The sequence below is a fragment of the Pieris rapae genome, chromosome 11 (genome assembly GCF_905147795.1).
Source record: "Pieris rapae chromosome 11, ilPieRapa1.1, whole genome shotgun sequence".
Classification (NCBI taxonomy): Eukaryota; Metazoa; Arthropoda; class Insecta; order Lepidoptera; family Pieridae; genus Pieris; species Pieris rapae.
In genome coordinates, this window is record NC_059519.1 from 1,232,922 (window position 1) to 1,248,739 (window position 15,818).

General features: G+C 32.5%; 1 protein-coding gene across 4 annotated transcripts in view; it reads right to left on the minus strand.

The window, feature by feature from the left end:
* Nucleotides 1-513: 513 nt before the first annotated feature.
* The window catches only part of LOC110999446 (syntaxin-1A), a 60,275-nt gene continuing 44,970 nt past the window's right edge, over nucleotides 514-15,818 (minus strand). Inside the window, exons 4-9 of one of the 4 annotated variants that reach the window (XM_022268503.2) lie at nucleotides 15,016-15,090; nucleotides 14,088-14,344; nucleotides 10,587-10,724; nucleotides 9,487-9,597; nucleotides 4,273-4,359; nucleotides 514-3,514 (exon numbers count right to left, since the gene is read on the minus strand). In XM_022268503.2, the coding sequence (XP_022124195.1) occupies nucleotides 4,282-4,359; nucleotides 9,487-9,597; nucleotides 10,587-10,724; nucleotides 14,088-14,344; nucleotides 15,016-15,090 (659 nt within the window). In that variant the 3' untranslated portion in view covers nucleotides 514-3,514; nucleotides 4,273-4,281. Of the gene's footprint in view, nucleotides 3,515-4,272; nucleotides 4,360-4,781; nucleotides 4,877-4,971; nucleotides 6,854-8,916; nucleotides 9,028-9,486; nucleotides 9,598-10,586; nucleotides 10,725-14,087; nucleotides 14,345-15,015; nucleotides 15,091-15,818 lie in introns of those variants that run through there. The other 3 variants (XM_045629971.1, XM_022268504.2, XM_022268501.2) reach the window with 3 other exon arrangements.

The window sequence follows — 15,818 nt, forward strand, 5'->3', positions numbered from 1 at the left end:
ATATTAATCTGCCGCGCTTTAGTAAATCCCGAAATCCCCTCTTGGGCTCTCCTACTATTTATGTAGAAAGTAGAACACTAAATTTGTATGAAAATTGGTCGATACGAAAGGTTATTTTACTTTGGCGCGATTGTGAAAAATGATCAAAGTAAATTTCGCGCGCGCACACAAACACTCACACACCATCTCAAAAATTAACACCCTGACATAATTAATTTAACTAGATAATACGTTATATTAAAATTGCAGTAAGTCTGCTTACATAATACTGGAACGGCTTCTAAATAGCATAAAGTCCGTAGTTTCTTTTGATTTAATAGCCAAGATCACCAGTAGGTAGTCTACGCTAATATGTAACTGGCGGATAGTGAAGCAAGTTTTACAATCTACAGACTAAAATAGTAAATGGTTGGTTTATTTTTCTTCTTGTTTATTACGGTTACGGTTGCTTTTCTTAATTGATAATCATATGGAACAATAAAAATACATATCACAGCAGAAAACACCGTTTATTTTATAATTATAAGAGAATTTCAGATTGATAACCTACGTACAGAATATAACTATAAAACAAATCTAACTTGAATTTTACATTGTGTTCGGAATCTCACTGTTATATATTTTACAATATGTCATAACCACAATAATGATGAATTAATTATTATAACTATGTATGTACTTTTTATAAGTGATTATTTAAGTACAAGAAAATTGCTGTATGAATATTTTATACCAATTTCCGTTTTTACAAAATAACCAAAATTTTACTTACTAATCAATCTAGGTAATATTTTCTGATTAAATAACATTTTAAAAATAATATAATCATAATAAATCCTATATAAACATCAATAATGTTTCACATTATTCAACGCGAAGCAACATCGAATAGATTGAAAATAGAAAGCCCAAAATGTAGTCGATTTTAGGAAGAATCTATGTAAGTCTAGCGACTCTATTTTTTAATCAGATCTTTGACATTTGATCACGTTTTTCGGGCAATCTCGAATGCACCAACTTTAAATATAAACGATTATAGGTATAACTTCACTAAAGGGAATACAGGTACTTTAAATGCGTAAGGGTAAATATTGAAATAATTCAGGAAATACAACTTAATTATGAATGAAACGTTGACGTGTATTTAAGCAAGCTGAGAAAATCTTAAAAATACATCCTTTTTCGTTGTTGCATAAATTCACAAAGCGGGAGAAAATACATTGGAATTTCAAAATGAGCTTTCCTACAGCTACTTATAACGTGTGAACTTTGTATATGTTACTTATATGGACTAGAATTAACAAACGTAAAATTTATCGAAACAAAGAAACATCGGTGGATATTTCAAAATAAGTTAATAATCTTTAACACTTACTAGCTATCATTTCTGTTAATGTAATAAAATGCTATAAGAATTGACACATAAGTATATATAAACTATACTAATTGTGTTCTCACACAAAATTAGCAATCCAATAACAATATGCATACTATTGATAAGTAGTTCTGAATATGACGATATCTAGATTTAAGATTAATATGTTTCAACGCGTCTGTTACGAACCTAAGATCGTAGCGGCTTCAAGGTTACATTTGAACACGAAGATTTCACTTACAGTACTAGTAACAGAATAATACGTCTGCAATATTACGATTTAAGATATAGATAAATAGAGATCATTGAAAGCTGACTAGAAGTTTATTGCCTACTCTACGTTACAAACGCGAAACGCCGGGCGTTCGTCCTTGTGCGAATTGTCTGCTGCGGCGCTGCGTCGCGTCGCACCTATATTACCTACCTTGGTGTCGAGTTCGCAGCCTTCGAGGCAAACTTAACGGAGGCCACTCTAGCAAGCGTTTCTCCACCTAAATCGACTCAATACTTATCCTAGAGACAATGAAAGAGGCAACTAGCTAGTGTCAGCGCGATGGGGGGACACGCGTAAGCGATACAATTGACTGCCAAGTGAAAATACTGGTGACACCGTAATGAATCTACTGAGAAAATTTTATATTACATTCTCTACGATTCCAAAGGCAACTATAGGGAATCCTACTCTTAATAAAAATCTAATTACACTATAAATGTTAAAATTAACATTGCTTTCTTTACAAGTGCACGCTCGGCTCACGAGATGGCGTCCGTCCGATTTTATATTTAGTGCCGTTATACGTCCGGGCGATGACTCACAATCCATCCGATACCGCGAATGCTATTAATATTAAGAAAATACTAATTTAATTATTGGTGCTTTACTTCGAGCTTTACCTCTACGTGTAATATTACATATAACATAAGTACCGCTCACACATACATTTACATCGTATTGTATTGCTGAAGACTTTGTAATAAGTTGACAATAATTTATTAAAAAATTACCCTAGCTATAACGGCTACATTATGTATTACTGTACAACGAAGGGCTTAAATTACCGAACTGAACATCCGCTAACATTGAACAATTATTCAACCGACTAATTCAACCGAAGCGCTCGCCGTTCAAAATGTTACTCGCGATAACAATTATCATTTAATGTTAACTAAACAACTGCTACTATCACACATTCGAAAGTTTAAAACAATTTTACAAATTGTATCGAACATTATTGCTATGACGGCACGCGACGCGGCCATTCGCGACAGACAAGCCGGCTGCCACGGCTGCGACGAACACTCTTATACTAAGACGAATTGATTCTCGGAGATTTCTTTTAGTAGTTAAATAAGTCTTGCGTGCATAGGATTTATCACAGCTGTGAACAGCGGGCATTATAACTACAAAATTTGTACTTTTTTCTGTCGCTCGAGCACGCGACAAAACATTGCCGATTTACGGTCTACTGCAGTCATGATTATGCGGATTGTAGGAAGGCAATAGGTCTGCTAAGTATAGCTGTTTTTGGAATATCTCTATTATAAAGGCTGTCATGGCATAACCATACCTGCAAAAGACCTCGCATAATCCTATACTACAATATTTCCAAAAACAGACCTAATTAGAAATCCATGAAGTTAAATGTATCACATATATGATATAATGTCGATATTTCGACTCTATGGTGTTGAAGCGTTAAGCACATTCAACGCGTCCGCAAATGTGACATGTCAAAGTGACATTTGACATTTGAACTTGACACCGCGGATGTGTCATATGCTTCACGAGCTATAGTTATCACATGATTAAATACAGAACACATTTTTATATTATTTAATTTCTATCTGTGGATATTAACTTAAGGAACTAGTGTAACAAGATCTACTTCAAATCGTAGTCCGGATTAGAACCAGTAGAAGCGAGAGTACAATTCGCGCAAAAAAACTAGATTTCGTGTCATGAACGTCATATAACTATGTCCCGGCGGGGCTATAATAGAATTCCTTTGGAAAATGGAATGTAATTGAATCCTTATAGATAACAAATAGGTAACACGAGTTGAATAACATTAAGTAAAGGAGCTCCGAAGATAGTATGGGTGGATCGTAGGCACCAAACACAAACTTGCTTTCATGCTCCTGAAAAATTACCTCCTATTACTTTGAAACCTTTTATAGGAAAAAATATACATTTTAAAGAGGCTGTTAGATTTCAACGTTCTATAAGCCTAGATGACTAAATACATGTTTTTAAATCTAAAATGGCGTATAATACGTATCAGTTGCGTTGAATTTTTACATTTTTATGAAGGTTATTATTGATCTCAAATCTTAAATAACTTAGACATTTGTCTATGAAGAAAAATAACTCTCAAATATGATAACCAACTGTTTAAAAATGTAATTCAACTAATGAGTGTGTTTTTATATTTCATTATGAATATTATGGGCTATTAGGTTATATGATTTTAAAATGGCATCAAAACTAATTTAATAGGCACTGATTTTTTTGCCTAATGTACTGTGTTGCATGCACTAAGTCTGTGTAAATAATTAATGTATAATGCCATATCTTTTTTTATTTATTTTTTATCTCCAAGTATCGGGAATTTAATATCCTAATTAGGGGTCACAACACATACCAATCGACACAAATGATTAGGCTGGGCCTCAATTTAGAATTTTTCGCGATCCATATTTTAACAATTCCCTCAAATCTTAGATAACCGATGCATATGATAATCTATCTACGAAATGGAGCAATGCGTCATGCAAATAATCTCCAAAGTATTGATCGACAATATCTACGCGATGATCTACTAGACACCGACATGTTAACCGCCAGTTATCTCAAACGAGATAACGGACCGTTAAATGCCAGAGGAATCCAGTCCAACCTGCCCCGTTCAGAAGAAAGTGTTATACACGTAGCCAGTCGCGATGAGGCAGAGCACGAGTAGGCACAGCATAATCATAATCTTCTTCTGCACAATGACAAATACAACACATATTAGTACACTAGTTTAGACCGGCGGGCACGAGTTTGTGGTTTAGGACTTGCTTACTTCACGCTGTGTTAACCAAGGAACATGTCAATGTCAAATATTATGCCTTTAACGATTGTATATTTAATGTTATACAAACCATTTAAAGTTGGTGGTCACATTTAAGTCATTAATGTGTATGTCTGACCGAATTTAAAGTTTTCGTACAAACTGGTACAGACTATAGAAATCATAGACAAAATTATATATCTTAACATACCGTTATCTATCATAAACACAGATAAACCAGTAATTAAATAAAGCATTTATTTATCGTCCGTAATAAATAATTGTTTTATTTTGAAATAGTAAGTAAGCAAGCCATGGCCCAGTTCCCTCGTGACCCGCCGCGCACAAATTACCTCAACCGGCGTCGCCCTCACAGGAAGTAACTCGAAACGTAGCCGACGACGACCAGCCCCAGTATGAGCAGGCAAACAAGGATCATAATCTTCTTCTGTAGTAGACCATGCAACAGTACGCTTTATACCAAATACTAATAGGGCCGTGTGTGCGTCATTTGCCAAGGAAAAAAAAATAAACCAAAAAAAATAAAATAAATAAATGTAATTCTCAATATTAACATATTTACATTTGTTGTTCGATTGTAGAGGTCTCATTTGAAACGTAATTTTGGATGCTACCCTCAATGTGATGCAAGAAGTACCCTCATTTTGCAAAAGCACACTTTGTTATTACATAGTGTGGTTTTTAACAAATGATCCCTCTAAAGAATAGCAATAAATCCTACAGTCTTTATAAGGGTACCCACAAACAGTAAAGATTACAATAGAGTACGCTTTTAAAATTTCGTATGCGGACAGAGAAAAACATATGCGATTACAAGTACTAACAATAAAAAAATCACAGATTTTTTTAACTAGCAACAATATGATATAACGTACATGTGCGCTTCGTAACTATAATATGTACTATTATAATTTATAATTAATACAATTAAATGCGAAGATAACATCAAATTTCTTACAACATTTTTCAAATCATATATTATTTTAATTAATCCAAAAGTCAACTGCGTTCCTATAAAAACCGAATAGGAACAAAATACTGAAATAAACATTCCGATATTAATAAATAACAGTCTAAAGTAATTATTAGTAAGTACATACTTAGTGACTTCAAATTTGATTGAGGGTACTTTAAAAAATTACAGAACTACCCTCATTAACAAAAGTGTAATATACCTCAAATACATAGCCTATCGCTCTCATTCATCGACATTTGTTAACTAATTGAGGCTTATAGTATGTTTTTATAAACACTAATTATGATGATGATTATAAATGGCTATTTTTATGTTATGTAAATCAAATTTCAGTCACTTTAAACTCATAATGTGCATTAACATATCTAATATTAATAAATACTGGTTGTGATCTCAAGTAATCATATCAAATATCGAGGAACAATTAGAAATATTAAATGCAAAGTTATTATAGCAGTTAAAGTTTCGAATATCTCAGCTTTGGGTTGTCATAAATATTGACCTATAAATTGAAAGCTTTCTCTTGTTTACTCACTTGCAAATTGTAATAAGAGAGATAGAGACAAAACAAACTATTTGAAGGCTTAATAATAATAGTATTAGTTTATTAATGAAAGCTAATTCATGGTATAATACCCAAATCTGAAATATAACACGTAATAATAGAAAGAAATAACAGGTCTATTAACAAAGTTTATGCTCCACACGAGACAATATTTACATAAACACTATATACACTTATAAGTACAATTTAATTATTGCACTTTACACGTATTGTCTTAGAAAGTAGAATTAAATTTAACTAAATCGCCTAAATTGTGAAGACCAAATTAATTTAGCACGCTTAGCGAAAAAAAATGGCGTCATCGTTCAAATTAAACGATGACGTCACAGTTGAACTTTAGAGGGTTCCATTGTACATTGAATTAATGTATTAACGATTTAAAAAAATATTAATGGTTTTTTTTTTAATTTCTGTAGTTTCTATAAACGCAATTTCTTCAAGAACATGAGGAAAACAGATAGGACTCTCACTTGATAAGTGATGCCGCCGATCATAGACAGGCCTCGCGGGCGCGTTGCCGGCCTTTAAATTTTCAAAAGTCATTAATTCAATGTCAACCCCGTTCGCACTATTGTAGTTAGCATGGCTTAATACAAAATCACTTTCATTATCAACTTAATCGGGGGTTTCCTTCAATTGAATAAAAAATAACAAAATTGCCAAGCACTATTGATTGCCCGTATTCCAACACGTATTGCCAACACGAGAGAGATACACGTTTTAGAATACGCCTTAGCGTACAGTTTCACTAGATTGTTCGTTGATCACATCAGAGGTCCGTTGAACTATTTCAGCACAACAGCTAGCACTATTATTAATATTACCAGCGTAACTGACAGGCATATTATGAGGAAGATTTTTTTCTGGAATGACAAAGGGAAAAATAAAATAAAATGGATCAAAAAAAACATGCTACGAGCGTGACAGCGCCAAATATTAATTCTGCGATTGCATATTCGTATATATTAACGATGATATGTTCCGTTTGGATTTAAAATTAGTTTTCTTTTACATTATTAATCAGATTTTACGTATTTTAAGAGACTGTACGAATACACATACGTATTTCTTCGTAAGTCTTAATTATTAATTACTATAATTTTTTGAAGTGAAAACTTACTAGTTACATGTATTGTGTCCCAACGTGTTTCTAAACTCAACAACTTTATTCATATAGGTAACCAAGTACACTTATGAACTTCAACAGAAAAGATGTTAAACTAGATTTAAATTTACTACCAGTTCGTAGATTAGAAGTTAAGCGCGTTTTAATCATTTAAATTGTTTCAACTGGAGCAAATCCAGGGAATAGGAATATTTAAGTAATCGTTTAAGTAACAACTGAAAGTTCTAGTATTAACAATTTTTTAATTTATAAAAACACAATCTATTCCTAATGTGTCCTGACCCTTTCAACAAAAATGCATATTCAATAAAAATTCACTCTAAATTAATTAGGAAAAACAAGCTAAATTATGTATACAAAACGAAATTAACTAATAATTATAACCACTTATTCATAGTAAAACTTTTGTCAGTTCACTCAATGGACAATCTGTGTAATACAGAGATGAATATCTGCCATTTTCAGAAGGTTAGTAGATATAGTAGGTAGTTGACTAAATTAAACTAAATTTGAAAATAATGAATTAGCATTTCTATTTAAAGTATTTGTTGAATAGCTTTAAAAAATTATAAATGATTCTCCCTTAATATCTATCCCTGGATCTTCTCTTAATTAATCATTGGGTCAACTTGCGATAAAAGAGGTGGTACACGCATTTAACCGTTAACAAAGCTTTTTTTCTCCGAAATTTTCTATATTGGCGCTATCACACTGTATAATATAACTCTAAGATACTGGTTTGAGCAAAACTAAAAATTTATCTGTTTTCTTTTAGGTTATTAGCAATGTCATGCATTAAAACTAACCAATACCCACTTAATAGCTACTTAAAAATAACAGCGACATACAAAAAGCAGGTCTACAGTTAACTTGCGTGATTTACTTCTTTTTTAAATTACAGTCAAACTATAATGACGAAAAAGAGTTTTCTGCAAAGGTTAATTGAGAATTGCAGCTATCTCAAATCCACGGTTCGTTGCGCACAGAATATAAGCGACATATGCCAAAAATAGCGTATAGACTATAGATTAAGCAAAAGCACAGACTAAAGCACACGATACAACCACAATGCTTCAACTGTCATGCGTTGTCAAACCTTGGTGGTTAAATGTTTTGGAGAATTTTCTAAAACATTTTTGACAGCTATTTGAGATAGTGCTGTAAAATACGTCAAACTTCATACAATGCTTTGACAGCTCTTGAAGGTACATTTTTATTGCGAATTCTCAAGAATTTTATCTTATAGCCTTCATATACTATATGAAGCAAGTGGTGATGAGATGAGAATCGTTTCAAGTTATAAAAACTTCACTAATATTATCAAAACTGACAGATGTGTTAAAATGTAAGAATACTTCTTTTAAAAAGAATTTTAATTACCTTCTGATGTTATATATGAGTGTATAAGTGAACAGAGCATGTCCTTATTAAAATACAAAACAACGCATGCAAATACTGTTCATGCGAAGAGAAACGAAGCAAAATAAAGAAGAAATTTGTCATATCCCTGATCGGATTGTCTCCCTCTGCTTTGAGTCGAAGAAAGATTCTTAGTTGTAAATAGAAACCGCAGTAGTTGATCGAAGCTACATTCCTAGTAGTTAGTCCGTTGAAACCTCTTAGAAGTTGGTAGTAGGAAAAATCTTAGTAGTTGATGAAACCTTCGTAGTTAGTCGTCGCCAATCAAAACTTCCTGGTTGTTAGTCAATAAAACATTCCTTGTTAGTCGATAGAAATTGTTTAGTCGATTGAAAGTTTGGTTAGATCCATCGTAGGCCCATTTTAATTCGTAGCCCATACCTTCCTGGCTTTTCTCGCCCATTTGTAGGCCTGGACTAGTTCACCCCCGCCGGTTTCCACGTAGTCTGTCGCTTCAGTGACATGATGCTCGATGCGGTCAACTAACTCGCCCTGCTCGCGCTAAGGTAAGGCGCTGGGGAATGGGACGCGGTTCCGAACGGCCGATTGGTTCATATTAGTTGTTAAAACCGAAAATCTAATAGATATACATAATAGAATTCACAAATTAGTTATCGAGTAGAGAAATTCAAATAGACCCACAGCGGAACCAGCCGTACGACAATAGATATAGAACCGACCGAAAATATATATATATATAGTTAGACATAGTGTTAGTTCATAGCGTTACAACAGGCGAAGAATAAACAAAGACATACATAAGTGTTAGTTCATAACGTTAGGCAAATTACGCACACAATAGAAGCCCACTTCCATTTCAACAATTAAAGCCAGTGAACCAATCACCAATTCGTAAATGGAATTTCACGAAAACAAAACGGAGGGTAGGAGGTTGAGGGTAGGAGGGTAAACAAAAAAAATACGCATTAGCAAATTGTGAGGCGAACTCACCCGTCGAGCTTTGCTCTGATATTTTAGGGCCTTCTTTGTATCCTGCGTGGCCGTTTGGACATAGTCCACAGCGTGTTCGACATGATACTCAATGCGGTCGATCATCTCACCCTGTAGCCATTATTATTATTTACTGTTATGGCAACATTAAAAATACACCATCGCAGTTATAAAAAAATAGGTTAACGACTCAAATTACTGCAAAGCACGCAGGTTGTCAAATCATTTTAAATTCAACTAAATTGTTATACATCATTAATCATTACTGTTTTCAAAGGCTTAATAATGATAAAGTAAAATAAAAATGCTACTTTAAATCCTAATTATCTAAGACCAATATTTTATAGAAAAGTTTTCACGTTCAATAGTTTTTGATAAATAAATCAGTAGTAGTTTTATCTTTTAGTTAATTTAGTTTTCATAGAAAAAAGAACATTCTTATTAGATTTAACAACTACCCACATTGTTTTAAAATTGTTGAGAATCCATTTTAAGTGGTGAGTCATTTCGAATATTCTTCGAAATCAAATAATCAAACCTTTTTTGACACGCCAATGAATTAAAAACCAACACAAATTACTAAATGTGTCTTGACTTAAAACTGTTATATTAATTTTAGGGATGCATCGATACGCCTTTTTCCTGATACGATACCAATGCCGATACCCTTATAGCAATATTGCTGAAACCGATATCAATGCTAATTGAATTAAAATTAAATTAACGTAAAATATACAAGTTTGGTTTAATTTTTATTAAAAAATATAAACACCCAAAGCCTTTGAATATAATCAAAGGTTTAGTAATTAAAATTCAGAATTAAGAGTAATAATTAAAATAAAATAAATAACTGTACATAATTAAAATTAACATTTATAAGATTTTTGTAATGCTGTAATGTATTTAATTTGGTATCGAATAAATACTATGCGGGATAGCAGCAATTCGTGTCTCGTATGAAAAGTATCGTTGTATCGGCAATTAAAATATCGCCGATACCGAAATAAACCCAAAGTATCGCCGATATATCGGTATCGGATGCATCACTAATTACTACTATAGATAAAATAAATAAAATATTTAGACAAAGTATGTTTGACCTGGCTTTCGACCAACATGGCCATATCCATGAACATATCGTGAAGCTCACGAATGGAGGTCTCCAGCTTGATGATGTCAGCGTGTCTCGCCTCGATGTCGGCGAGGGTCTGCTTCGCCTGCTGCGTCTCCATTATAATCTGAAATTGTTTGATGAACAGTAAGTCTTGGTACAGTATGTTAAATCTTCTATTAGACCAACTGAAGGAAGGCTTGAGTATATAATTAAAGATTTATAATTATTGTTAATGCTAGTATCACCCATTTTATATAAGTAGTTATTATTACCTAATGATAAGGTATAATAATAAAAAAAATAACTTTAAGATTAATTTTTCTCTAAAATTTGTATAATTTCTTTTGTGATAAACAAATTTTGATCTATCCCAAAAATTACATAAAAGCTGCATATTGGCTGAATTCCAAAGTATTGCATTATTTAAATTATTTAATTAGTTAAAAAAAGATTTATGTTTTATGTTTTCTTATTTTCTCTATTGTATTAAGTATTAGGTTATTGTAAGAATAGAAAATACGTATATACTATGATTAGCAAGATCAAGGACGCACGACAATAGCCTCCTAATAAAGCTAAAATTATTTTAAACTTTTATTTTTAAATAATACCATTAAATGTTTGTCTTATTACTAAAGTTTAATAACTATACCATAGTGCATTGTTAACAATGAGCAAGGTATATGAGTAATTACACTCTTAGGTAACTACATAATTATAAGAGTGATTTCATCCGTTGATTAAGATCTTTACCTTGGCTTTACCCATAGGGTATAAATATAATATAACATACTAAAAGAATGACTATATAACATTCTTTTAGTATGTTATATTATATTTATACCCTATATTATATACTATTTGTATAAGTGTAACCTGTTGTGGATGCATCCAATGTGTTTGTATTGTGTTTTATTTTTGACTTTGTTTTTATTATAAGGATGTATCTGTCTGGTTTCCCAATAAATAAATAAATAAATAAATACCCTAATAACACTTTATTTTTTACCAAAAAGACCTGTGTTTTTTTTAATTGGCCAACATATATTTTTTTTATATATGAAACGTAAAAGATTTTGCAAAAATATCAATGTATTCAAATAATATTACAGCCAAAATCTGTTATAACGACATTGATGGGACTACTCATATTTGGTCGTAAAAACCGATAGCCGTAACAGCCGATGACATTGTTATTAAGAACCTAATACAATAGAATTCATCCGAAACCTTTGATCTGGTCATTATAACCGATATGTTGTTCTACAATCTACACGATGTCGTCGTAAACGGTTTTGACTGTATACGCAAGTTTATCAGACTTTTAAACTATTAAATGTTTATAAAAATTATTTATTAAACCCCCTAGGTTATATATTACCAAAAAGACCCATGTTTTTAACCCAATTGGTCTATTTGTTTATTGGTGGCACGCGAAAAAATTCGAGTTACATTAAAAGTCTTCAGTATACACTATCGATAACAAAAAAATATAAATAAACGTTAACTCCCAGAACTGGCTAGAAACTCTGCGCTAGTTACTTCACCTTCTATGTCCTTGAAAAGCAATGGCAATGCTTTACGTTCAATCGTCCATAAACACGATTGTTTTATAATCGTAGCTGGTACAAGAATTTACGTAACTGATTGCAATAGATCTTGATCAGCGTATGCAAAACCTTGTCTTGAAATTTATGTCAGACATTTAATTATAGAAGTGTTTAAAATTGTCAAATGTTTTATGCAAAACCTTGTGTTGAAATTGTAAGACATTTAATTCTAGAAATGTTGAAAATTGTCAAATGTTACCCCTTCTTTAGTTAACTTCCACATCTTATTTAGAATTGACAACTATAAGGATTCTTCTCAATTTTTATTAGTATTTCTTGGGACTTTAATTGACTCTGCATGCACACATTAACACACAATGTCCTATTTAAAATTCGAACATTAATTCATTCAAAAGATATCTTGCCAGGATAGTAAAGGACTTATTATTTATGAGATCACATTGTTAACGAATTCTTTAAATTTCACATGTACATGAAACAATTGTAGTTTCGGTACTTTTTATCGTGCTTCCTGAAAGCTGAACTTCAATGTTTTAAAAGAGATAAGAAGAGATTGATATGTTATTAATTCCTGAACAAATTCCACTTAAAGGCTCTTTCCTCAAGTATTTATTTAAAAAATCTGCAGAAATGTATGTGTCGATGGAAAAAGCATTCGTTCCCTAGTAATTTAAGAGAGTCAGTGGCTATTATTGTGGATACGATTGAGCACCTGTACTTCCTTATACATAAGTCCTTTTAGTATCAAAGAGGCCGTGATGTCCCAACAGATCAAAGCCTTATATATATATATAAGGCTTTGATCTGTTGGGGCGGTTTATATATATATATATATATATAGGAATATGTGTGTTTTGGTTAGTGTAATATACACATAACAAATATACAACCAATGCAAACATACATTCATACTTTATAAAGATAGGCCAACATACTATTACCGCATATATCGCGTGTATTACATTAGTTTGGTGCGGGTTATTATGCACGTGAGTGCAATTACTGTGGTAGTACGAATATCGCATAATACATCCCGTATTATTCGGTAATATGCTTGTTAGCGCTTGTATTGGACCAATAGATTTGTTAATGACATGTCGCTCCTAATAAAGCTTTGCTAATGATAATTGTTTGTAATTCTTAATCATTATCCTCCTTATATACAATAAGGAAATAGTTGTCTATTTGTGTAGACATTAGTCCCATGTCACGTCATATGAATTTCGGGCCGAGGGATTCAAGTGCACAGGCGCTAATAAAAGATTGAACTTGGTTCTACTGGTGACCCCAGAGTTGGTGCTTTCCTCGCAAGTAACGAGTAACGCAATACAGCGAGAATGTCCACAGGGACATTTTTTAAATCTATCATTATTACTATGTAGGTTAAAAATATTGTACATATTTAATTCAATAAATTTGAAAACATATAAATTAATATAAAATAAATAGGAATTGTTAATATTGTATTATGATATAGAATTTAAATAAAAAATATTTGCCCATCAACTTGGTCCCGTACTGGTTTAATCAATACATTTATTATTTTTAAAGCATATTATACATTAAAAAATTCTGTAAAATAAAACATTATAAAGGAAGTATTGTGACACTGGATTATTCTTTATATTATTATTGGCATATGATTTTGTCTTCATTTATAAATTGATTGTTATTTGCTTTAAAACATGAAGATTATTGCATTTTTATACAATGGACTTATATAAAAATCTTATACGCCACATACAACAGACTTTTCTCTCTATAATAAATTTCTTTTATCATCTTATTCTGCAAAAAGAACCGAATGGAACCCAATCAAATGGAACAATGGAGAGTAATGACTACCCTCCATTTCTTTTATTATATTTACTTGTAACGTGATTTAAATAGAAAATATATATTACTTAAAGACTCACCCCCTGAGTAAACACCGCCGGGTTATCCTGCTCCAGCATCGCCTCCAGCTCATCATCAGTAGTGGCACGGCCGGTGATCTCGAGCTGCCGGAGTATCCGATTTTTGCACCGGTCTCGGTAATCCGTCTGCGTACGGTTGTACTCGGTCATGACCTCGACAAACTTACGGGAGAGCGTCGAGTGCTGGGTCTTTCTTATCCTCAGATCCGCTGAGGATTTGTTCGAGTGCTCTTCTTGTTCGATGTTCTGCTCTATATCTATGGACGGGATAGATATTTTTTTAGTCAAAGTATTAATAAAATTGAATTCACAATTTCAGTATTTTAGTATTTCACATGCAGCGCACAGTGAAAAAAAGTAAGGTAGATTTCTTTATTTGAAATTTTTACCTCAGGTTTTGTAGGTCAATTTTTAGATATTTTTCAAAATTTATTTTTTTATCAGATGAGGAAACTAAATATCTAAACGACTTGCAAAGCGTGATATTTAAAAAAATCCTATGAAAAAATCTATCCAAAAAAATCAATGAGCTAGAATTACAATTAGCATGTTTTTTAAATTAGTTCGAACGATATCAACTTTTTTTGCTTAACGTAAAATCCCTATGAGTAATATTTTAACATATAATTCCAGTAAAATGGTTCAAAAATAATCAGATCGCTACACCATCGACTGTAAAATAAGGAGTACATCACTCATTATTTTCTTAAAATATATAAATTGCATAATAAAATGCAACAACATATAATTTATAGAAAGGCATTTCTACAGGCAGATCCAGTCATCTGAAATACGTTCTGATATAACTTGTTAATTTGAAATATCTTTCGCTCACGATACGAAACCATACCTGTTCAAATGTTGCAATTACCCGTGATTTGTTTTGTAGGAATCAATAAAAGTCTCGAGTTATTTTAATAACACTCACGTTTTAACTTTCCTCTAACTTTGTTCGCAGTTTTCTTGATATCGGCCATGAGATCTTCTAACTCGTGCTTTGTTTCTGAAAAATATATAATATTTTTGTTAGTATAAACATTTCTTATAATGGTTTGTTTTTTTACTTAAAACTATACGATTTACGTCATCATTGGACAATTAGTCCAATATTTATAATAAGTTAATATTTTAATAAGGCTTCTGGGCTTGGGGAGACGGCGTCGGGTGCTCGACCGGATAGGACGTGTTGCCGGTTCAGTGCTGCGAGTGAGCGTGAAAATATTGCGTTGAGTACGCGTATTAATTACTGAGTGTTCTAAAATGTCGGTAGGCGTTAGCTACCGTCATTTATTATTGAAGGTGAATTAGTTAGAAAACTATTGTTGTTTTCTTTGTGATATACGACACAATTGTTTAAAATGGAAGACTTTCAAATGAGTGACGGATCCCGGGAGATGACAGGTTCAGACACGGAAACAGAGGAGACACAATGGAGAAAAACTACCCAAGTTGCTACTGTAGGCTTGAGTAAGGCACGTGAAGCATTAAAAGCGATACAGCAATCAAAGGTACAGGAAGAATCTTCGGTGGAGGAAATAAAGGAATGGGTTTTTCAACTATCCGAAAGAATTGGCGTGCTTGCATTAAAATCGGGAAACACAAAACCAAAGTATGCAAAGGAAATGAAAGCAGCAGCGAGGGATAATATCAAAGAATTAGCTGAATACCTTCCTCTACAAAATCAAACGGAGGAAATTATTCGCCTTAAAGCGAAGTGTACTCGTGTAAAGA